The sequence below is a fragment of the Passer domesticus genome, chromosome 17 (genome assembly GCF_036417665.1).
Source record: "Passer domesticus isolate bPasDom1 chromosome 17, bPasDom1.hap1, whole genome shotgun sequence".
In the NCBI taxonomy this organism is placed as follows: domain Eukaryota; kingdom Metazoa; phylum Chordata; class Aves; order Passeriformes; family Passeridae; genus Passer; species Passer domesticus.
In genome coordinates, this window is record NC_087490.1 from 9,637,607 (window position 1) to 9,661,821 (window position 24,215).

At 57.2% G+C, this 24,215-nt stretch overlaps 3 protein-coding genes across 8 annotated transcripts in view; 2 read left to right on the top strand and 1 right to left on the bottom strand.

Moving 5' to 3' along the window:
• Positions 1–12,585, bottom strand: part of SGSM1 (small G protein signaling modulator 1) — a 34,038-nt gene extending 21,453 nt beyond the window's left edge. For 3 of the 5 annotated variants that reach the window (XM_064392026.1, XM_064392029.1, XM_064392025.1), the window contains exons 1-3: positions 11,548–11,654; positions 11,412–11,455; positions 2,002–2,077 (exon numbers count right to left, since the gene is read on the bottom strand). In XM_064392026.1, coding sequence (XP_064248096.1) covers positions 2,002–2,077; positions 11,412–11,455; positions 11,548–11,566 — 139 coding nt within the window. In that variant the 5' untranslated portion in view covers positions 11,567–11,654. Of the gene's footprint in view, positions 1–2,001; positions 2,078–11,411; positions 11,456–11,547; positions 11,655–11,907; positions 12,263–12,307 lie in introns of those variants that run through there. The other 2 variants (XM_064392028.1, XM_064392027.1) reach the window with 2 other exon arrangements.
• The window catches only part of C17H12orf76 (chromosome 17 C12orf76 homolog), a 209,380-nt gene that overhangs the window by 183,528 nt on the left and 1,637 nt on the right, over positions 1–24,215 (top strand). Inside the window, exon 2 of one of the 2 annotated variants that reach the window (XM_064392846.1) lies at positions 24,011–24,114. In XM_064392846.1, the coding sequence (XP_064248916.1) occupies positions 24,015–24,114 (100 nt within the window). In that variant the 5' untranslated portion in view covers positions 24,011–24,014. Of the gene's footprint in view, positions 1–23,957; positions 24,115–24,215 lie in introns of those variants that run through there. The other variant, XM_064392845.1, reaches the window with a different exon arrangement.
• Positions 16,088–23,104, top strand: LOC135282865 (sodium-dependent serotonin transporter-like). Its single transcript, XM_064393055.1, has 13 exons — positions 16,088–16,262; positions 17,913–18,047; positions 18,138–18,357; positions 18,484–18,622; positions 18,807–18,941; positions 19,623–19,726; positions 20,204–20,331; positions 20,412–20,524; positions 20,773–20,904; positions 20,988–21,087; positions 21,281–21,381; positions 22,663–22,830; positions 23,024–23,104. Exons 1-13 carry the CDS (start codon positions 16,088–16,090, stop codon positions 23,102–23,104), a joined length of 1,731 nt encoding a protein of 576 aa, XP_064249125.1.

Sequence of the window (24,215 nt, forward strand, 5' to 3'; positions counted from 1 at the left end):
CTGAGCCTGGATGCTGCTTCCCCTCCTGCCTGGAAAGGCACACTTCCCTACAGCTGAACAGCTCCATGGAGACACAGAAAAAGGCATTCTGTGCAGCCCCATCTCAGCAGCTCCCAGGCTGGGAGAGGCTCATTATCCTGCCCTGATCATGCCTGAGCTCAGTGCCCAGCAGCAGCATGTGAGGGGTGGTGAGACAGCCTGTGCTGGCAGAACAGATTTGGGCCCCCAGCAGCCAGGCAGAGCCACTGCATGGACACCTGGCTTTGAAACCAGGCCCTGCACAAGCCCCCTCAAAGCCCAAAGGGCTTCAGCTGCCCCAGGATTATAGGCAGCTTCAAATAAAATAAAATCCAAACTGCTCCATGGCTTTGTCCTACGCTCCGTGGCTGAAATACAAGTGACAAACAGCCCCACGTGCCTGGGACTGCACCCAGGGGTGCCCATTTGGAGTGCCCAGCTCAGGCTGGTGCTGAAAGCTCAGGTACCCACAGGGGGTGAGCAGCCAGGGATGCTCCTGCTGCAATCCCAAGAAAGGGAGCTCCCAGTGCCACCAGTTCCATTCCAAATTCCCAGCAAACAGGAGCACTGGGGCTCTCACTGTGCTCAGGTCACAGGCAGCACATCCCAGCTCCTGCCAGGCAGGGAGAAATCCCAGCTCCTGACAGGCCTCTGGCACAGAGCATCCAGAGCTGTCAGCAGCATCTGCTCCCAATGCCAGACCTGAACCCATGCAAAACACCTCTCCTGCTGGCAAACGACAGGGAAATGTGCAGCTTCCACAGGAAAACCTCTCCCCATGCTCTACTAAATCCAGGGGTGATGGCAGGATTTTTAAATAGGATGAGTTATGGAGCTCAGTTTTGTCACCACTGCAAAGAGATTCTCCTCATCCCCCAGGATGTAACTTCCAGCAGAGCCAGGATATTCAGGATATCATCTACAGCAGATGCACATGGTGCAGGAGCCCTGCTCAGCTACCCCCAGCTAAGGGGCAGCTTTGACTCCTGCCAAAAGACTGAAATACTCCTGAGCTGCCCAGAGCTCTGACATGATCCAAACCCCTCGGGCTGAGCAGCCTTGGCTGGCGTGGACACCAAACCCTGGGCTCCCCATCAGCCTCCCAGGGCAGCCTGGACGTGACAGATGCCAGCTCGTGTTTGTCTGCTCCAAACCCCCCCTCAGAGCTGCCCTTCCCTGCCAGACCACTGCTCCATCCCCAGGGGTCTGTGCTGCACAGAGGGCTCTGCTGGGAAGGCAGCTCTCTCCAGGGAAAAGGGCAGCTCTGGCAGCCAGAGCCAGGCTTGCAGCACGCTCTGCTTGGCAGGCAAAGAGGTTATTTATAAGCTCACCCAGCTCCTGGAGAGCCACAGCACTGGGGAAGGTGAAGGAAGCATTCCAGTGAGAGGAACAGCAGATGGAGCAGGAGGGGTTCGCCAGGAACCAGGGGAATGCAGCAGCATCTTAAGAGGCCAGAAGGAACCAAGGAGCCCTTCGTGCCTGGGTGCCTCAGCTCCCTGTCACAGGAGCCTATAAATAATGGCAGTTTGAGGAGCCTCGTGCTGCACAGAAAAGCAGGGAATGAGTCACACCTGAGGTCTGCTCTGCTCTCTCAGGGGCCACGGGCTGGGAACAGGCTCCTGAGAGTCTTTGATGTGAGAGCCCAGCAGGAAAGCAGAAAGCCCAGCCTCCTTTCCATAAACTCCTATTCCATAACAGCAAAGAAAAGATTTGGACTTGACAGACTTTCAGTCGGATTAATTCTCAAGGGAATTTAAAAATAAAGTATTGTTTCTAGCCCTTCCTCTATGGCTGCACACACTGCCAGCACCCCTCCCTCTTTTGACACATCCCTGTATATTTTAAGCACAAAGACCTCAGGGACTCTGACCTCTGCCAGAAGAATCCATCCCCTGGCACTCCCCACTCCCCCAGCTCAAGGTCCTGGAGCTGGAGAGTGTTCCCAGGAGTGGCACAGCACCAAAAGCCCCAGTCCAGACTCACCACAAAAGGAGATGATGTGGCTGCTGTCCTCATGCACAAACTTCCTCGTCACAGCCTCCTCCATGATCTGCTTCACCTGCAGGACAGAGGCAGTCAGGGAAAACATGGAATTTCAGCCATGGACCTGCGGTGGGGTGGGTGCACAGGAGCCTCCTCTGCTCCCAGGTTTTCCCAGTGGCACAGGAGAGCTCACAGAGGATTGGTGCAGCTCTGCCTGCTGAGCATCACCAGCCACTTCAAAAAGCCAGGTATGAAAAAAGGGTTGTTTCATTTCTGAGAAACTTCACAGTAGGAAAACGGTGAGCTGAGGATTAACTGAGGGAATGGAGCATCACTTAGATAAACCCATCTAATAAAGGCACACAAATCTCACATTTAAGGTTTTTACAGCATTGTTCTGTTCTCTCATTTTGTTTGACAAATGTCCTGTGACACGGCTGTCCCAAATGACTGCAACTCTCCATCAATGCCTAATTCAGTGATCACCTGGCACCAGCTGTGCCCAGGAATTCCATTTGCACACAGTGCCAGCAGCTCTGCCCTCTCTGGCTCACAAGTGGCACTCAGCTGATCCAGAGGAAGCTGTCACTTAGTGCTCATCAGGGGCACGATTAGGGGACAAAAACAGACAGGACCCCACACAAACTAGGAGGGCAACTGCTGCAGGGAGCAGACAGGAGGTCAGAGCCAGCAGGTCAGGTCTGGCAGCAGAGTGGTGACTTCCATCCCCAGCTGTCACTCTCCCTAATCCTGCTGCAAGCAGCCAAAGCCCAGCTGAATCTTTGCTCCTTAAACATTCACTTCCCAAGCACTTTTCCTTTCAAACACAGCTGCCAGCATGCCTGGATCTCATCTTCCAGTGCCTCTGTAACATCTTGGTTTGGGAAAACACAGGGGGAAGTGTTGCCAGCACGGAGCTAGGGTGTGAAGGAAGCTCTGCTGTGCAAGGTGCTCTCCCTGAGGGCACAGGGAGGAGGCAAACACTGCAGGTCAAGACTTGGCCAAGCAAACCTTGGCACGAATGAGAGACCTTTAATGGCATCATTTGGGGAATTAAACTGCTCTGCAAGGTGTAATCAAGGTCAGTTATGCGCGGCTGACAGCTCCATAAAGGAAATCCTGAGTATGGATTAAGAGCAGAGTCTCTGAGCCAAGAGCTGCTCTGCCAGGTGAGATCCCAGCCCTGCTCCCTGCTCGGTGACTGACAGAGCCCTGAGCCTTCCCTGCATGCCAGCAGCTCGGATGAGCTGCTACTGAGTCAGGAAGTCACAGCAAGGAATGTCACTGGGATGTGGAACCGGGACTGGAGGTGCCTCAGAGCGCTGGGAAATTCCAGCCCTGTGCTCAGAGCAGTGACTGCACTGCATGAACACCCCAGGGACCAGGATAAAGCTCCATCTTCCACCTCAGTGCTGTATTGTGTCCTAAAACTGCAGCTGTCCCTGGCCAGGGCACCTCCTGGTGCTCCTTCCTTCCTCACCTGCAGCTTCCCCCTTGTCCCACGCTGGGCACCAGGGAAGAGGCAGCTGCAACCCTCACTCCTTGCTCCAGCACCATTTTATTTCACATTTCAGCCACAAAAACAGGGACAGAGCCAGTCCCAGCAGAGAGGAGAGGAGCCTCTGTCTCCCACACAGCCCCAGGCTTGGCTGCAGGGTGGAGCAGGGATGGGGAGCAGCACCCACCTCGTGTCCTCCACCACGTGCTGCCCAGGGCTGCCCCTTTCCCTCCCCCTGGAATGCCCAGCACAGATATTCTGGCATCCTGCCCAGCCCAGCACCATCCCTGACCACCCCTTGGTGGTGTGGGGAGGTTCACATCTTGGGGCCCCCAGGGATTCCCTGGAATTTGGCTGAGCCACCCTGGTCCAGATGGCTGCTGACCCTCGCCCAGGCAGGCTGAGCTTCCTCAGGCAGCAGGACTCAGCCCTCCTCTCTCACACATCCAACTGATCTCCCAGAAAATGACCACACACAGATATTCAATGTACACCCGTGGCAGCACTGGTGGTGCTATCAGGATTTTACTCTCCCTCCTCCACAAAACACACCTGAAAATCAACGTGCAGGGTCTTTACCAGCTTCTGATTCCATCAGGAAATATTCCAACATAAGCAGCATATTCAAATATTTGAAATTTCAGTACATTGACAATGCCTGCAGTGCCTCAGGCCACGGGGCCTTCCCCAGGGCAGTGACCATCTGTCTGTCCAGGCCTGGGGACCATCCAGGACAGCAGGACCCGGCTCTGAGAGGGCATTTCAGTGCCAACACTCCACAAACCACCTGCACGCTCCAGGCACAAACAAAACACCTTCCAGGAGACACAGTTTAGTGGAAAATTACTCATTAAAAGTAAAAAAAAAAATTAATTGCACTGAGTTGTAACACTAAAAATAAACCAAGTCTAAAGGACTGGAAGTGGAAAGGGCAACAAGGGCACTCACCTGGTGTGTGACAAACACAAACACCAGAGAGACAGACATGGCCTTGTAACACAAAACAAGGGATATCTGGAATGGTTTGGGTGGGCAAGAACTTAAATTTCATCCCATTCCACCCCCTGCAGTGCAGGAACAGCTTCCCCTACCCCAGGCTGCTCCAAGCCCCATCCAAGCTGGCCGTGGGCACTCCCAGGGAACAGAATCAACACTTCCAGGGAATGGAGCCAGGAGATCCCAACCTCCTCTACCTACCAAGAAAGTTTTCCAACCAAACCATCCTACATTTGCCCAAACAGACACATCTGTAGGACAGCTCAGAGCCAGAGAAGCCCAAAACTCCTGACAGATCCTCTGTCTGCAGACCCCAAAGGACTCTCCCACCACAGCTGGGATCTGCCAGGGGATTTGTGACACCCTGGGGACAGGAACATGGCTCAGGCACACTTGGCTCCCTGCACAGAGAAGACTGGAGCAGCCTCTGAGTGTGCTGCATTTTGATGCTAATTCTCAGACTGCAGCCAGAACAATCCCAACAGATGAAGCTGCCCACTCTGCATCTCATGCCAGCCTAGAGAAATGAGATGTTTGCTCTTCTTTTATTAGAAAGGAAATTAAAACAGCAACTAATAATTTTGCTGTAGGTAAACTCGAGAGGAATAGCATCAAGTATTCCACAACAGCACCAACAGCCCCCCAGGCTCCAGCTGGGAGCACAGGACAAGGAAAATCAAACCCTCACCTGTCCAACAACCCCAGGGAGGGATGAAGGATGAAGGCTTAGACCTCTCTGCTACAAAATTCCCAGGGATATGCATCACCAAAAGTCCAGCTTTGCTGTCAGCCAGCCCTGCTGTCATTTACACTGCTGGAACAAGCCAAATGTTATCACAGCCACTGCCACCACCGAGGTGCAGGGAGCAGGAGCACACCAAGAACTGCAGCTTTCATCAGTCCAAGGCAATATTGACTCTCAACTGTTGTGCCTGGTCAGATTTTTCCCTACAGAAGCTGTACTCTGGATCATGTGCAGTCCATTTTCCTGCCTCTTGCAAAGCCTTTCAGTGGTTATTAGGGCATTTCTGTGGAAGCACAGCACCTCCTGTCTATTTGGCCATGCTCACAACTCTGTGAAATTGTTTACAGCAAGCCAGATGCAAACAGAGTCCCCAGGGAGATCCTTTTCCCAGTCCTGTTCCAGGGTCAAGCTTGCTCACGCTGCCACAGGCTGAGGGCAGCTGTGGGGATGCTCCTGGCCACCAGATCCAGGAATGGGCCTGGCTGCCATATCCAGCACCAAAAAAACACTTGGATGGGCAAAAAATGTGGCACAGCAGTCACACACTGGAGCCAAAGCAGTGGGAGAGCATCCCATCCCAAACCCAAAGGATTTACACAAAAAATAGAGATGGAGATGACTGAGATGAAGATGAGGAGGGAGATGAGGAGGGAGATGTCTCCTGCTCCCTCTGAACATCCACCCAGGGTGTCAGATCAGGTGGATGAGATGCTGCAGGACCAGAGCCAGGAAGCTGCACTGCCTGCACCCCCTCTGAACCATGGAATTCATCACAGAACCATGGAATTGTTTAGGCTGGAACAGACCTCCAAGATCACTGAGCCCAACCACTCACCCAGCACTCCCAGGTTCACAGTTCCTGTTCAATCCACCTGGCCCAGGAGAACCAGCAAGCCCTCAAAAGCCATCAAACAAACAACAAAATAATTTAAAAAAAACCACAAACCACCCAATCCATTGATGAAAGAGGCTTTAAACTTGATTTGCTTTTGTACATTTGCTTTTCCAATTCCTTTCCAAGTGGAGCTTTCTCATTCTCATCAGTGTTCTCATCACTGCTTTGATTATGTGTTTGAAGTTAATTCTTGCACTTAAAAAATCCCATTTTCCTTGTCAGTTTTGGTGCAACGAGTGCATTTGGGAATTCCCTGCTGTGGTCTGAGCTCTCCTGTAACTGCTTCTCCCAACCAAGGTCTCTTTCCATGAAAAATCCCCCCAGGAAGCAGCTCCCCATGGAACACTGCAGCACTTCTCAGGTGTTACAAAATCTGAAGATCACTGAGATGCAGGCAGGGCTGTATTTGCAAGGACAAACAGCCTCCCCTGGCATGCAGGGGGATATTTCCCAGCAGGAATGTTAGCCTGGCTTTGCTGGATGTACCAAAGGTGTCCCAAGCAAAGCAAGTGCAGGATCTCTGCTCAGCCCCAGGACACAAAGACATTTTTCCAAACCCCAAGTCCTTCTGGTGCCCACAGCAATGTGCAGGGAATGCTGGATGGAAATCCTGGGATATTTCAGCACTTTGGCCACGCTGGAGCTCAAGCCACTTTTCCAGCTACAGCAGAACCCCTCAGACTGAAACCTTTCACCAACCAGATTTATCTCCTCATTTGAAAATGAAATGTCTGCCTGTTGCCTGTCCTGTTGCTACAACGCCCCTTTTCAGCAGCCGTGTTGACAAAATTCACATTTCCAAGCTCGGTGCTGCAGGATTTCCTGTTTCTCCTGCCTTACCACGCTCCCCATCTTTCCCTGATGATCCCAAAAGCAGGAGCCAGACCCGGCTCAGCACCACCCCCAGCTGCAGCCACGCTCTGCCACTTCCCCAAGAGCTCACTGGCTGACCACTACAAAAAAATCCCAATTAACTGTGCTGGGATCAGTTAAAACACCCCCAGCTGCAGGGCACAGGCTGCATTTATACCCTGAGGCATTTTTGGTGGCCCTGGCAGGAGGGGACAGCACGGGGACAGCTCTGATGGCAGCAGGCACTTGCCTTGAAAGCCATTTGGCAGCTCCCTGCTCTTGCTGCCTCAGAAACATCGATCACCCTCCAGCCCACTGAGACCTCTGGCTTCTCTGAAAGTCTTATTTAATTATTTATTACCATTGCTGAATAAAACATGGCACCTCCTGCAGCTGAGGGATCCTCCACGTGGCACACGGGAGGGAATTCCAGGCCAGCCCTTCCCCAGGAACCAGCTGTGCTCACAGCTGGGGACTGGGGTGAGGCTCCTGGGGGGGATAAAGGAGGAGAAGAACTCTGAATATTTGTGCAGTTGGCTGGAAAATGAATTTAAAAACATATTAATGGAAGGATCCATAATGCAACATTGCACCCTGGGGGACACAGGGGTGATCCCAGCCACGTGTGTTTGCTGAGAATGTTTTGCAGCAAGACTTTCTTCACAGAGCATCAACTTTTGGCCAAAAAACCCCTGCTTGCAACACTAATTTGAGCTGCCTGAGATCACGTTATAGCTGGTTCTATTCCTGTTGTGCTTGTCAAAGGCACATTTCCACGCCATCTGTGGGCACTGCTCGCTGTAAATGCTCAGTGCAGACATTTAAGGAAACATTTAAGGCAAACTTTAGTCATTTCTGTGTTTCCAGCACGCCCAGCCTCGAGGCTGGGCTCTGCTCCCAGCACATCCCAAAGCTCCTGCTTTTCCAAGGTAGTGATGGCACCCTGAAGAGGCTTTTGGGCTCACTGAAACGTGGCAAAGGACGATGCTGAAACCAAGGGCTGAAACTTCCAGCTCCAAACTGCCCTGGAGTCCTGAATCTGTGCAAAGCCAGGAATTTCCATGGCAACAGCCAGGATGCAGGGAGGGAGGAGGGCAGGGAAATTTTGGCAGCAGAGGACAGAGGGTGCCCAGGCCCAGGGAAGGTGTGAGGAAGGGGGAAAGCAGCACAAAACCTGCTCTGGGGATGAAGGATCAAGGCAGGGGCTCGTGGAGCACGAGAGCTCTTGTGCAAAGCCCTGCTTTTATCTCTGAGAGGAGAGGAAATGGTCCCCAGTGATCAGAGCTGCTCTCCAGAGCAGATCGATGCAGGCAATCGAGAAATGCTGCATTAAGGGCCCTCTGTTCTCTCTTGGTACAGAAATATCTGAAAAAAGGCTGCCCTGGGTGCTTGAGAGACATCAGAGGGTCCCTCTGCCAACAGCAGCTTTCATTACCTGCCTGCAGCTCATCATCCTCATCCTTATCTTCCCTGAACACTTTTGACAGCTACACAAAGGCCTTTTCCCTTTTCTTTTTTTTTTAATAAACTGGCCTCAAGAACACTTAAAGCTCTCAACATTAATTTTTCAAATCCTAGTAACATTAAATTAATTTACAATTTTCTACCCATCCAGAATGAAATAGCTGGCACTGATGCCTGCAATCTGATATTTTGGAATAGCAGGCACACAGAAAAACAAACCCAAGCTGCAAAAACATTGCTCTTACCAGTCATTTGTGTTATTTAGCCACAAACCAGGCAACATGGCTGCAAAGCAGGGGCTTCTCTGAAAGGGTGGGAGGAAGAGACTGACTGCTGCTGTTCCCATGACACATGATGAAGGAATTAGTCAACAGCTACACAGTGACAACCATTCCAGCTACTGCAAAATAAACAATAGATCTGGCAGAAGACAAGCAGGCTGTGGTCAACCCCAATATCTGAAAGAATCCTAAGAGCAGGCAGCAAAATATTCAATCCAGGTTCAGCAGTTACTGATGAGCAAAGACTCAGAGCTGCTTCCTGAGTGGCAAGTTAAACATAAACCAAGTTTTTGCAGAAGAAAGCCCAAGATGACTGTTTGCTTTTACACGCCACTCAGCTCACATTCCAGGGCCACGTGTGCAGGGGGATTGCACAGGTAACACCTGCTCCCCTTCCTCTGTGCCTTGCAGCTGCCTGGAGGGGCTGGAAACACTGCTCAGGGCTCTCCTCCATGCAAAACAAAACTTGGAAAAGAAGGAGCACAGGTTATAAGAGGAATATTTCTAGTTGAAAACCCACACCTCTCCAAACTTGGGCATTTCTGGGTTAGTAAAAAAGCCTCATTCCATGTGATAAAAGCCCTAAAAACCAGAGGATGCTGGTCATGCTGCTTGCCCTGCACAACAGCACACAGGATGCCTCACCAAGTCAGGCTGCACTCCTTCCCTTGCAGCCTGCTGACAAACAGTCCATCCTGCAGCTTCCAGGGCTGCTTTGATTTATTGTGGCCATATGGGCTTGGGGGGGGAGGAAGAAGATGGTGACAGATAACACAGCTCATCTCAACCTGCACATGCACTGCAGCACAGGACTTCTCCAGAGCCCAGTGCCTTAACCATGGCAACAGCCAAATGCTGAGGGCTGCTCGGTGCCCTGGCTAATTCCAGTTTATTGTTTCTGTCCCTGCTCGGATCAGACCTTCTTCCCAGTGTTTGTCTTCTCAGTTATGACCCTGACAGACGTGGCACAGCTCCCCAAGGACAGCCCTGCCTGTCCCTGCTCTCACCCGCACTGAGGGAGCAAAACCAGGCGTGGCCTCGTGAAATGAGAATAATGCAGGTCTGAGAAAGGTTAAAATCCTGGGAGTGGGGAAAAAAACCATCCAAATTTCTGCAACTGGCCCTTTCTACTGCTCCTGGGAGTCTGCACACCCTCCTGACTTAACCTGAGGCCAGCCTAGAAGAGGAAGGAAAACCAAAAGCATGAGCAGAGAGCAACAGGCACAAGAATGCCCCACCTGCTCCTGGTTTCAGGGATGGTGCTGAATGATTCACTCCATAACCTACAGGATGATATTTCCCCAGGTTTTGAATTCCTACCAGAGCACAGTGGGAATTCCACTCCATGGAATTCCCTTACCTGTGTGGCACCCACAGCCCCTGCCCAAGCTCAGCACTTCCAGCAGGAGTGGGAGGCAAATCCCAAGGGAATGGCAACAACCTGGTACCTGCAGGGAATCCCGAGCATTGGGATCACCAGGAAAAAGCCTCTGCTCTGTGTCAGCACCGAGGGGCTGCTGGAGAGAGCCCAGAGGGTGACAAACACCCAGCTCACAGCACCGTGGTGGCACTGCACAGGGCAGGAGGGCTTTCCCCACACACCCTCCTTCCTTCAGGCTTTACCCACGTTCACCAAACCCACATCATCTCCCCCAAAACCACGAGAAGGGCAGGAACCAGCCCCAGCTCTGCTCCCTGGGGTACCAGCTCCACTCTCCCCAGCCCTGGGGGCCAGCAAAGCTGAAGGCTCTGGGGGAAGGCAGGAGCAGCCCTGGCTCCCACCCTGCAGCAGCTGCTCTGCACTCAGGAGCTGCCACAGACAGCAATAATGAGATGGCAGCTCTATCCACAACGCCAAATAAATGTCATACCCTTTTCCTGGTTTAATAGCCGTTGCTGAGGCAACCAGTAGTATTCCTTAGCACCACACCCGGCACAGGATGAGAGGTGGGAAGTGGTCTGGCTGGGCAGAGCTGTCCCCTCCCCAGACCCACCGCCCACGGCTCTGCTCCTCCCGACTCCAAAGCCGTGTCTTCCACTCCCTGGAAACCGGATAGCGAGATGCTCGTAACGCCAGAAACAAACACCGCACACCTCCCCACGTCCGGCATGCCGGGAGGTGACCTGCGGGGACAGAGCGGGACGTGACAACAGCCCCGGGTGCTCGGGGACCCGATGGACCGTGGACATGGGATAAACACGGAGCTCGGCACAAAACAAACTAACAGAGGTGCCCGGGAAGGGGGAGCACGGCGAGATGCGGAACGCCATCCCCCCGCAGCGGGCACACGCATTTGGGCCCCCCCTTGTCCTGGCCGGGGTCCCCAGCACCGCTGCCCCCCGCCCTGCCCAGGAGCGCCGAGGGCTCGTCCCATCCCCGCTCCCAAGGGAAGGATGCAGCGCCGGGACTCGCCCCTTTTCCCTGCGCAAAATCCCAAGTTGTGGCGTGCCCTGCCCCCGGCCAAAGGCGATTTTCCAAGGATGCCGGGCACCGGCGCCGCAGGGATGCTCCTCCGCCCGCCGGGACCCGCAGCCGCGCCCGGCTGCGCTCTCGGCCCCACTCCGGGCTGGTTTTGGGGGTCTGAACCCCGCGGCAGCAGCAGCAGCAGCCGGAGCCAGGGATGCTCCCCGGGCAGAGCCGCCGCTCCCGCGGGCACCGGGCCGGGGTCCCGCACCCACCTCCTTCTTCACGGTGCGCAGCAGCCGCTGCCGGGTCTCCGCCTCTGCGGGGAGAAATGAGAAGAGACCCGTTAGTGCGGCCCTGCCCCGCCACCCCCGGTGCCGGTCCCGGTCCCGGTGCCGGTGCCCGCCGTACCCGCCGGGGCCGCCGCCATGGCCGCGCTCGCTCCGCAGCGCCCGCAGACTGCCGGGCACCGGGCCGGGCCCGCCGGCCGCACCGCCCCCCGCCCGCCGGCCGGGGAGGGGCCGCCGCCGCCGCCAATCCGCGGCCGGCACCGGCACCCCGCTACCCCGGCTCCGGTACCCCCGGCACCCCGCTACCCCGGCTCCGGTACCCCCGGCACCCCGCTACCCCGGCTCCGGTAACACCGGCACCGGCATCCGCGCTACCCCCGGCATCATCCGCAGCCCCGGCACCCCCGGCTCGCCCCGTACCCCCGGCACCGACACCCCTGACACCGACACCCCCGGCACCGGCGGCCCGAGGGACGGGTACCGGTGCTCTCGCCCGGGTCTCAGCCGGGACCGGTCCCACGGTGCGGTCACAGCCGTCCCCCGGTGTCGCAGCAGCCCCTGATCCCCGTTACCCTCCCAGCCAGGCCCCCGCACCCCCGGGCCAGCCCCCGGTGGCCGGGCTGGGTGACACCGAGCGGGGAGAGCCCTGCGGGTGTCCCCGCTCGTGGGGACGGCTGGGGCAGTGTGTGGCCTCGGACAGCCCTGGGGGTCCCTCGCAGGGGGGAACAACCGCGTCCTTTGAGGTGTGAGCCTTCCAGGCCCGCTCCGGTGAGCTCCAGCACAGCGGGAAGGTGACAACGACCGGAGACCCCCAACGCCTCCTCTCAAAACCACACACCACAGCCCCTCGGAGAGTGCCCTGCCTGCAGCTCCATTACCACCTCCTCTGTTTTCCCTGGTTTGCTGTTCCAGGACATTTCCATAGAAACAGCATCCTGGCTCCTCCGCAGTCCGGTTTTCAGTCACTACGAACGGCGGCAGCGGCCACGGGCACGGCCCGGCCCGGCCCCGCTGCTCCGGGACTCCATCCCGGCACGGGCCGCGGGGACAGGGACACGCTGTCACCGCCGGCAGCGCCCAGGGCTGGGCTGCATCTCTGCCGCCGAGCTTTGCTCCTCCTCGGTGCCTCACTGACAGCAGGGAGCACCATCCCAGTGGTTCCCTCCGCTGCACAGCGGCAGGAGGACAGGAGGGAGCTCTGGCCTCGGGATTAATCCGAATTCGGTTCCTTCTGCACCTTCCAGGGGCCAGGAGGAAGCCTGGGCCGTACCTGTATTTCCGTGTGCTCTGTTTGCTTTTCGCTGTTTATTTGCTTGTTAAATACCCGTTTAGCACAAATGTAATTCGGAGGAATGTGATTGCTGGACCAGATGGGTCCCAGAATCCTTGGGAGAAAATAATCTGAAAAAAGCACAGGGACAAGCTCCCCCCAAGCCTTGCTGGCTCCTTTTCCTTGGAAAAATCTGCCTCCCTGGATTAAAGGCAGGTGGGAGAGGATTGGCCCCTGTTTTCTGGAGCTTGGAGAGCTTAAATGAGAGCACGTTGATCTATTCTTAATGTGATTAAGTTACATCTCCAAGTATCATGCTAATTAAATTAAACTTCCCACTGCTGCCTCTGAGGCTTAAACAGGATAGCTGTTTTAAGACCACAATTCACTTCCCTGCATGGATGAGCAGGTGGGATAAAAGCATTCTGCTGATCAAGTCATCTTGGTGTTTAGAAACAACTTCTAAAGCAAGGGATATTCAACTTTAAATCTGATTGGAGCTGGATTTCAACTCTGCATTTTCAATCTGAAGTGATTTGTGCTTTGGATAAGGAAAACAACAGGGAAAAAGCAGAAGTGGCTGGGGCAATGCACAGAGTGTCTGACCACGCTGTCTCAGGTGGGGAAACAGGAGATTGGGAAGGAATTCCTCCCTGTGAGTGCTGAGGCTGCTCCATCACTGGAAGTGTCCAAAGCCAGCTTGGACGGGGCTTGGAGCAGCCTGGGACAGGGGACGTGTCCCTGCCATGGCAGGGGTGGCACTGGCTGCTCTTTAAGCTCCCTTCCAACCCAAACCATTCCACGACCTCCCCAGGACGCCTCTCCCCTGCCCTCCTCCCACCTGCAGCAGCTCTTTCCAGCGGGCGGTTTCCAAAGGCGGGTGCGGATGTCAAAGCTCCGCGCTGATGGCTCTGACAGCGCGGCCGTGCCCCCGGGGGCGTGCACGGCTCATTCCCCGGCCATCCCGGGGCATCTGTGCGATGGGGGCGCTGAACCGACTCGGCTCGGCCCGGGGCTGCAGCACCGGCCGTGCCCGAGCACTGCGAGCTCCCGGAGAGCAGCGTGAGCATCCCGGCGCTCCAACCCTGCACGGGAGCAGCTCCGGCCGCCGCTGCTCCTGCAGGCACAGCTCTGCCCCCGAGCGTGGTGTGACAGCTCGGTGCGAGGGAAAAGAGAGAAAGGAGATTGGTTTGAAATAGATGCCAGAGTTTGAACAGCTGCTGCTTCACACTGGGAAAGGGGTCCCTGTCCAGTGCTGGAGGGATGCTGGGGGCTGTCCCTGCTTCCCGCAGACCCCTGAGACCCCTGGCAGTGCCTCAGCCCATCTGCTGAGCCCTCCTGAGCAGGGGCAGGACGTGGGAACAGGGGGGTCTCCCACTTGTCCCACTGAGCCATTCCGTGTAAACCACCCGGAGAAAAGAAGGGCCAGCAGCAGACAAAGAGCTCTTACCTATTCTCTGTGATCTATTCTCTATGATCTATTATTTTTCACAGTTGTTAGGGCACCAGCTGCCTTAGTTCTGTTATTTACACCCCGAGATGGTCTTTGGTCAGGGGGTTAAACCCCGCTCCCCAGAGGGGATTTCTCCCCTTCATCCCAAAACCCGGGACAAGGGCGGCCCCCACAGCCTCGGCTTTCATCTCCACTCCAGCTCTGAAGGACTGGGATGCACGGCTCTGGAAATTCCCAGGAGGGGCACAAATCCCATATAAACCGGGGCAGATGAACTCTCCCTCCCCACCTGTGTGCTGGGGCTGGGCTTGGGGAGAGCCACATCAGGTTTAGGAGCTGATGGAGGGGCTGTGCCGGGAGCCCCCCAATCTCCCCTCACTCCCCCCCAGCCCAGGGACCACCCTGAACCCCCCCCCCAACCCCTTCACTGGGGGAACATCCTCGTGGCTCCACGTAACCCCCCCAGCAGAAAACTGCTGTGTTTCACAGCAGGAGAGGTGTTCCAAGAACAATTATTTCACCTTAAAGCAACAATAATTTCAGGTTCCACAGCGGAGAGGGAGTGCAGTCCACCCTGTGGAGGGGCTGAGAGGACTGGACCCCCTTTTAGGCTTTTCCAACCTAAACAATTCCGTGACTCTGTGATTCCATTCTATGACAGCCGAAGCAGCCAAAGGGCCAGACACAAACAAAACAATACAAAGCAAAACAAAACAAAACAAAACAAAAAAAAAAGAAAAAAAAAAGAAAAAAAAGAGAAAAAATAAAAGAAAAAATATAAAAACACTTTTAACTGGAGGTTTCCAACGGGTCCCTGTGTGTGTGCCTGAGGGATTAACAGTGTCCAGAGGCTTCCCGTGCCCGGCAGCTGCGTCACGTCGTCACAGCAACCTGCTCACCATGGCCCTGGAGCCGCAGCTCCGGCTCCGTCTCTCCTGTATTTTCTTTTAATTAAAGATTGGAAAGGCTGTGAAAGCCAGGGCTGGAGGCCCCCAGAGCCCCGGGAGAACCCGGTGACCTCAGGTCTGTGCAAGCCCTGCACAGACACGTTTCCCTGCAATGAGTTTTGCTGTGAAGCTGTCGCGGGGCAGAGCGGTGGCTTTGGGGGTGCTGCCATCCCCTCCTGGTCACAGCTCAGCTGTGAAAGTTATTTCACTTTTGTGTGGCTTTTTCCTGGCAATTCACACCACAGAGAGACCTGTCGAGCCCAGATGGATGAGATGACCTTTAAAGGTCCCTTCCCTCCCAAACCACGATTCCCGAATTTCCCCTGCGAGCATCAATGTCACCTCCTTAGCAAAACACACCATGGAGAGAGAAACCAGGATTTGTCAGGAGGAAGGAAGAAACACAGTCCCATTTTACCACCTCAGCCCCAAAAACTGAGCTGGAATCCCCTCCCCTGGGTGGGACCCACGGGGTGATGTTTATCCACACAAGGTGAGGCTGGTCCCTGTGGGATAATGCTGGTCCCTGGGAGATGATGCCAGTCCCTGCAGGGTCAGGCTGGTCCCTGTGGGATAATGCTGGTCCCTGCAGGGTCAGGCTGGTCCCCATGAGGTGATGCTGGTCCCTGCAGGGTCAGGCTGGTCCCCATGAGGTGATGCTGGTCCCTGCAGGGTCAGGCTGGTCCCTGTGGGATAATGCTGGTCCCCATTGGGATGATGCCAGTCCCTGCAGGGTCAGGCTGGTCCCTGGGGGATGATGCTGGTCCCTGCAGGGTCAGGCTGGTCCCAGGCTCGGGGGCTGCCCTCCCCACTGCCTTTGATCAGAGCAGGGCTCTGTTTCCCTGCCGGCTGCTCCCCGTGCAGGTTTCCAGCGGGAGGTGGGGAAGCGCAGCCAGCCTGACCCTCCCCTCCTCGGATCTGTCATCAGCAGCACAGAAACCCTTCCCAAGTTACTCAGCCTGAATCCTGCAGGATTCGCCGGGGTGGCAGGATGGCAGAGCAGCCCTGCCTGGGTCCCCCTGCCAGCCCTGCACCCCCAAACCCCCACACCCACCCCAGGGACAAGTGGAGCAAAAAGATGGATTTCCTCCTCTCCGCCATCGGATTCGCCGTCGATCTGGGCAACGTCTGGCGGTTCCCTTACATCTGCTACCAGAACGGAGGGGGTAAGGACACCAGTGGGCTTATTTAAGTCTTCTTTTGGAGAAATGATGCCTTTTCCCTCGTTTTCCATCTTTCCCACCCTGAAGAATTCACTGTTTCTTCTCCTTCTTTGTTTCCAGCTGCTCCACTTCAGACAGGGCGGTTTAAGGACCGACCCAACTTCTCCTGACATCTGTCTCTTTTCTGTTTGTGTCTTTCTTCATTCAAAATCCTCCTCCACTCCCTCCATCCTCCTTCCCTGGGCTCCTTTCCTCCTTTTCTGGTCTTTCCCTCCTTTCCCAGCGGGGTTAGAGGTGCGTTAGCAGCTCTAGGATCACAAAAGGAAAACCAGCATCGTCCAAATTGCAAAAAAAGATAAAGATCTGTAAATTTGGGCTGGGAGGCTCACACACTTCATGATTTTGGGACTTTGGGAAGCTGCTCTTTGGGATGGTTCCTGGTTTAAAATCATCCTCATGAGCATCCCACCCTCCTGCTGTGGATCCTGGCTGGCAGTGCTGCACCTCATGAGCAGCCCTGGCTTTGAGGGATCAACGGGAAGAGAAGACACAGAAACACCACAAAGGGAAAAACCTTCAGTAAATGACAGCTAAATAAATTGCTCGGAATGGAGCAGGATAGAAGCCCCCCTCACATGGAAATGAAAAAGGAGGGATGAGAATTTTGTGCTGTTTGGGAAAGCGCAGCAGATTTAATTGCCAAAGTTGGCTTTCGGGGAGCATCCTCCACTGCTTGGGAAAATTAGCAGGAGATAATTAGTTCCATACTCAAGGCAAAACTGTGGATCCCAGGTGCCCACGTTGAAACAGAGTTATTTGTGAGCTGCTCCTGTGGGACTGGGAGCAGAGCTGAGCCCCTCTGCGTGCCTGTGGTTCGGGTGGGAGCTTTCCACCTGCCCCACAGCCAGGAGGGTGAGGAGCTCAGGGAGCAGCTCTGGGGCAGCAGAGCCCCGTGGAGGGATGGGCAGCACTGGACTCACCCCCAATTCAGGCTCTGCCTGGAAGGAAAACACTGAGAACGCTTGGTCCTGTTGGGCCAGTCCTGCCAGGCAGACAGGGGGGTGCAGGAGGGTGCTGGGGATATTTGGGATGCTGGAGGTGACAGGGATATTGGGGATACTGGGAATGTTGGGGTGCACCACACTCACATCTGTCAGGAGGAGGAGCTGGGGGGTGTTAAATTAACTAATCCCAGCAGAACTCAGAGAGCAGTTTCACTTCCAAAAGCTCCATGGGGTACAAGTGTAGCCCCAGTAAAAATGAGGATGTTATGAATAATGCAGATTACAGCGCTAATTATGTGTCTTGGGGTGGCTGTGCATATTCAGTCAGATTTTCCTCCAAAACTCTTCCAGACCTGAGGGGTGCTGGCTGTCCCCTCCCCTGTCCCCTCCCCAATGGTTTGTGTGGCTCTTTGTTCCATCCTGGCCTCCCCAGCAAGGGCTGGGACCCCAGCAGGGCTGTCCTGGGAGCCCAGGAAGCTGCAACACCAAGCAGGGTCTCACATCTCCGAGCTCCTCTGACCAGATCATTTCCAAAACTCCTCACAAACACACCCAAACCTGCTGGGGCAGTGCCAGGAGGGAGGGGGGTGACAATGCCACGGTCCCCTGGCAGCCTGGCGCTCACCCTGCTCTGCTCCCCCCCCTGCAGGAGCCTTCCTCATCCCCTACACGCTGATGGCTGTTTTTGGGGGGGTGCCCCTCTTCTACATGGAGCTGGCCCTGGGGCAGTTCCACAGGACAGGTGCCATCCCCATCTGGAAGCGCATCTGCCCCATCTTTAAAGGTGAGCCCCCCCCAGCTGGGGTGACACCGTGGCCCCCAGCAGGTCCCCAAGGCCGTGTCCCAGGGCTGAGCCCCATCCTGCTTTTCCCAGGCATCGGCTTTGCCATCTGCATCATCGGCCTCTACGTCTCCTTCTACTACAACACCATCATTGCCTGGGCTCTCTACTACTTCTACTCGTCCTTCTCGGGCACCCTGCCCTGGGCGAGCTGCGACAACCCCTGGAACACCCCTGACTGCACCAACTACTTTGGGAAGAGCAACGTCACCTGGAGCAACTTCTCCAGGTCCCCCGCAGAGGAGTTTTACACGTAGGTGGATGCTGTGAGCTGGGCACGTCCCCGAGGGGGCTCTGGGGTGGGGATGCTCCTGGGGAGCTCAGGGACTGCCTGCCTGGGGCTGAGCCTGCTCCCAGCCGTGGGGATCCCTGCCTGCAGGAGGAAGGTCCTGGAGATCCAGAAATCCGGGGGTCTGTATGACATTGGGGGGATCCGCTGGCAGCTGCTCCTCTGCCTCTTCCTCATCTTCACCATCGTCTACTTCAGCCTGTGGAAAGGGGTGAAAACCTCTGGGAAGGTGAGGAGGGCTCCAGCCAAGACAGGAGGGGACCCCTCACCTCTAGGACCTTTCCACCCACCTGACTGTGGAAAAAGGGATGTCACCCCCTCCTCATCCCCTGCCCCTGAGGCCACCCCGAGCGAGCCCAGCACGGGGTTTGGGCGCTCTGTGGTGACACGGGGTGACAGCTGCCTCCCCCCAGGTGGTGTGGGTGACAGCCACGCTGCCCTACGTCGTCCTGCTCATCCTGCTCATCCGAGGGGCCACCCTGCCTGGAGCCTGGAGAGGGGTGGTCTTCTACCTGCGCCCAGACTGGGGCAAGCTCCTGAGCACGGCGGTGAGTGCGGGTGGGACCCCCTGCCCAGGGCATGGCAGCACCCAGAGACCCCCAGAGCACACCCACCCACCCACCTGGGCACGGCAGCACCCAGAGCCCTGCCCAGCACACCCACCCAACCCTGCCCACGGGTCTGGCCCCAGCACAGGGGCCCTTGTTCCCACAGAAACGAGGCGCCCTGGAGAGGCTCTTGGAAATGTAAATCCATAATTGAATCACCCATCTCATTCTGGCCGCTTTTGTTTGTGCTGTGCTCCCCCCTGGGCTGACAATGGGCTTCCTGTGGGTAATTACCAGGCAGCACTTGAGAATTCTCATTAAAGGTAATGAGGGCCGTGCTGCCAGCACTGAATGTGTCAGCAGGAGTGGGCAGGGCAGGCTCGGGGCTCCCATCCATCCATCCATCCATCCATCCATCCATCCATCCATCCATCCATCCATCCATCCCTCCATCCATCCATCCATCCATCCATCCATCCATCCATCCATCCATCCATCCATCCATCCCTGCTCCCAGTGTGGGTGAGCACGGGTGACACTGCTGAGCCCAGGGTGGGAATGAGCTCACTCCACGCCACAGCAGCTCCTCAGCCCCCAGAACATCTCCTGGGGACACGGAGCAGGCAGGAGAGGAGGCCTGGACACTCCTCTCTGGACACTCAGCACTGTGTCTCCCTCCAGGTTTGGGTGGATGCTGCTGCACAGATTTTCTTCTCCTTGGGCCCTGGATTTGGAGTAATCCTTGCTCTGGCCAGTTACAACCATTTCCACAACAACTGCTACCGGTGAGGGTCCATCCCAGTGGGCACAGCTGCAGGGGAGTCACGTTCTGGTCCCCAGTGCCACATCCCAACAGCTCCTGGTCCCCACTGCCACATCCCAATGGCTCCTGGTCCCCATTGCCACATCCCAGCAGCTCCTGGTCCCCACTGCCACATCCCAGTGGCTCCTGGTCCCCATTGCCACATCCCAATGGCTCCTGGTCCCCATTGCCACATCCCAGTGGCTCCTGGTCCCCACTGCCACATCCCAGCAGCTCCTGGTCCCCACTGCCACATCCCAGCAGCTCCTGGTCCCCACTGCCACATCCCAGCAGCTCCTGGTCCCCGTGGCTGCAGGCTGGGCATCTTTCCCCATTTCACTGATGGTTTTGGTGTCACAGGCCACCAGGAGAGGGAAGTGGAGTGGGGGAAGGCCAGGGCAGCTGGAGCGGGGTGAGGGCTGACCTGGAGTGGGGTCTCTGCCTCTTTTCTGCCCTCCAGGGATGCGCTGGTCACCAGTGCTGTGAACTGCCTCACCAGCTTCCTCTCAGGCTTCGTCATCTTCACCGTGCTGGGCTACATGGCCGAGATGAGGGACGTGGAGGTGGAGGATGTCGCCAGAGATAAAGGTTCTCCTCCCTCCAGCAGCCTCTTCCCACCCCCAGGGCTGTGCCAGGGAGCAGCCGAGCGAGCCAGTGTCCCCTCCTAGGGCCCAGCCTGCTCTTCATCACCTACCCTGAGGCAATTGCCAACATGGTGGGATCCACCTTCTTCGCCATCATTTTCTTCCTGATGATGATCACCCTGGGGCTGGACAGCACGGTAGGAGGGGACAGCCCAGCTGTGTCCCCACCACGGGGGTGGCCATGTCCCATGGCTGACAGTGGGGTGACAAGGGGAGTTATGGCCTTGGGATGGGATGGGATGGGATGGGATGGGATGGGATGGGATGGGATGGGATGGGATGGGATGGGATGGGACGGGACATCCCTGTTCATGCAGATTTTCTTGGAGAGCAGGACAGTCCCCACATCCCATTTCCCCACCCCACACCAGCATTTCCTTGGCAGTTTGGAGGCTTGGAGGCCGTGATCACGGCCGTGATGGACGAGTACCCCCAGGTCCTGGCAGGGCGACGGGAGCTCTTCGTCCTCGGCCTCATCACAGTCTGCTTCCTGGGCTCCCTCAGCACCCTCACCTACGTGAGTTCCACTGGCACCACCCTGCCCTGCCCCATGTCCCCTCCTTCACCCCGTGGGTCTGCAGCCTCCTCCTGCTGCCCCAGGGGGGAGCCTACGTGGTGAAGCTGCTGGAGGAGTTTGGTGCCGGCTGCTCCATCCTGGCAGTGGTGCTGCTGGAAACCATCGCTGTCTCCTGGTTTTATGGTAAGAAACTGCCTCTGTGGTGGAAAACACTCCATGGCCACCTACACAGGTGAGTAAATCCCAGGCTCTGGATCCTGTGTGTGGTTCCTGGCCAGGCTGGGATGGGAACAGAGGGCATTGTGTCCGTGTGGATACCCCTGACCCCACATCCCCAGCGGGATCCCGGGGCTGAGAGGGCTCTCTCCTCTGGCAGGGATCCAGAGGTTCTCCCACGATGTCAAAGCCATGCTGGGCTTCACCCCAGGGCTCTTCTGGAAGCTGTGCTGGGTTGCCATCAGCCCAGCTTTGCTGGCAGTGAGTATCCATGACCAAATTATGGACAAGGTCACTGCTGTCTCTCTGGATACCCCACAGCCACTCCCCTCTGCTGCCCAGCTCCCCGTGCCATGGATAACTCCCCTGTCACCCACACGAGGTGACCAAGCTGCCAGGAGAGCAGACAGGGCTGTGGGATCTCATACCAGCCCTCCCCATGGTGCTGCTCCAGCCAGGGGCACTGCCACAGTGCCCACATCCCCAGGACCTCACTGAGAAGGGGAGCTGGAAGTTCACATTCCAGCCTTTTCCACAGCTCCAGGGCAAAGCTGGGTGCTCACCCAGCCTTGCCTCATCCTCCCAGCACTGGCCACGGGTCCATGTCCCTGTGCTGGGCTGGATGTGTCCCTTTGAAATGCCAGCTCCCAGGCACTTCAAAGGCTGCTGTCGGCAGAGGGGTCTAATCTCACTGGATCTGCAGGAGGAGAGGCCTTGTGAGGATTAATTATGGCTCTAAGCACTTTGCCCTGGTTATTAAGAGAGGAGTATTATCATCAAAGCACACAGCAAATGGTTTTGTTTCAGCACGGGGCTCAGCAGCCCTCGCAGGCCAGGGGCTTGTGAGACAGAGCCCCAAACCCTCACCCAGGCAGGGGGGCAGCCTGGGAGACGTCCCTGTGATGTCCATGCTGGCTGGGGTTTGGGATGATGGGGGGAGCAGCAGGATGTGGAGGGTGCTCAGAGAATCATGGAATTGCAGAATGGTTTGGGTTGGACCTCAGAGATGATCCTGTTCCATCCCTGTACCCTGATAACCTGAGGGGTGAGCTGAGGAGATCAGGGAATTATTTAGGTTGGAAAAGCCCTCTAAGATCAAAGAGTTCAGGCATTACCCAGCACTGCCAAGGCCACCACTAACCCACGTCCCCAAGGCCCACATCCACACATCAGTTAAAGCCCTCCAGGGATAGGGACTCCACCCTGGGCAGCTGTGCCAGGGCTGGAGAACCCTTTTGGTCAGGAAATTTTCCCTGATATCCAACATAACCTGGCACAACTTGAGGCCATTTCCTCTGGTTCATCTGCTCCCTGGAAGCAGAGCCCAACCTCCATCTGGGAGATAAAAAAAATCCTCCCTGAGCCCCCTTTTCTCCAGGCTGAGCCCCTTGCCCAGCTCCCTCAGCTGCTCCTGGTGCTCCCGCCCCTTTCCCAGCTCTGCTCCATTCCCTGGACACGCTCCAGCCCCTCCGTGTCTGTGCTGGTGTGAGGAGCCCAAACTGCTCACAGCACCCGAGGCCCCTGTGGCTCTGCTCGTTACAGTTCATCGTCATCAGCTCCCTCCTGGAGCAGCCACCCCTGACCCTCTTTGAGTACCAGTACCCCGAGTGGAGCATCTCCGTGGGATTCCTCATCGGGGCGTCGTCCTTCATCTGCATCCCCCTCTACATGGTGTACAAGCTCGTCTGGACACCGGGGTCCCTCAAGCAGGTCAGGAGCAGGGCTGACAGCCCCAGGGCTCCTGGGTGGGCTGGGGTGGGCAGGGACCCCACTGGGGCCAGCCCCAGGCTGGTTGATGCATCCTCAGCATCTCTGTTCGAGCGGCAATTAAACCCCAGCGGGAGAGCTGCCCCGGGAAGGGCACGGCAGGAGGGAACCGCGGGGTGTTTTGTCTCCCCATCAGCGCCTCGCCGTCTGCATCCGGCCCGAGAAGGGGATGCGAGCCCCCCAGGCGGAGGGGGTGGGCATGGCCCCCGTCCTGTAGCGCGCTGGCACGGCCGGGGGACACGGAGGCTGCTCGGGCTCCCTCCGTGGCACAGCGAGGGGACAGCTGCCATCCCCACCGTGAGCATCCCTGGCGGAGCTGAGCCCGCTCTCGCTGCTGGCAGGAAAACCTCGGCAGGGAGAACGGGACCGGCTGGCAGCCCAGGGGGCAAGCGCCCGGGGCTGGAGGAGCACCCCAGCTCCCGGGGCAGACGGAGGAATTGCCCCGCTCGGAGGTTCCCCCGTGCGTGTCTGTACTGTGCCGTGTCTGGAAAATAAAGATGCTGATGCTCGGAGATGAGCGGGGGGAGAGGAGCCGCAGCTCGCAGTGCTGTGTTCATGGAGCGCCGGGCTGGGCTGGGGACAGGAGGGGCTGTCGCTGTCCAGACCCACCCTGTCCTGCTACAAAGATCCCAAATCCGGCGGAGGAATGGCCCGGGCCCCGGTGTGGGTCCCAGGTGCTGCTGGAGCCGGGGCGGAGCGGTGCCTCTGCCGCAGAGAACAGGCATTTGAACAGGGGAAAAAACCTAATAGACCTCATTTAAAACCAAACCCTGGGTCGAGCTGAGCCTGTGTCAAGCAGCTACCTGCGGCGGCTTCCCAGAGCAGCATCACCGTTCCCGGGGCCCATAAAACACCGGAAAGAACCCACGTCCGTGACAGCGGGGGCTAGGGGGGACACAGGGGGGGAGAGGATGCCCATGGGGGTGCAGGGAGGCGCGGGGTGGACGCGCGGGTCTGCCCCGGGCGGGCGCGGGGCGAAGCCGCTCCCGGTGCCGCTCCCGGTGCCTCTCCCGGCGCCGCTCCCGGCCCCGCTCCCCCGGAAGGCCGGTGCCGGGGCGGGGCGGGCGCAGGAAGGGGCAGGGCCGGTCCGTGCCCGGCGCACAAAGCCGGGGCCCGGCGGGTCCGCGATGGGGCTGGCGGCGGCGCGGGGCTGGGCGCTGTCGCCGCTGTCGCCGGGCCCGGCGGAGCGCAGCCGGCCCTACGCTGTGCTGCAGCACCAGAACCTGGGTGAGGAGCGGGGGGCACCGGGGATGGCCCCGCCACGACCCGGCCGGGGGCTCGGGAGGTGCTCAGGGAGCGTTTAATGAATGTTCTTTCTCCTCCCGCCG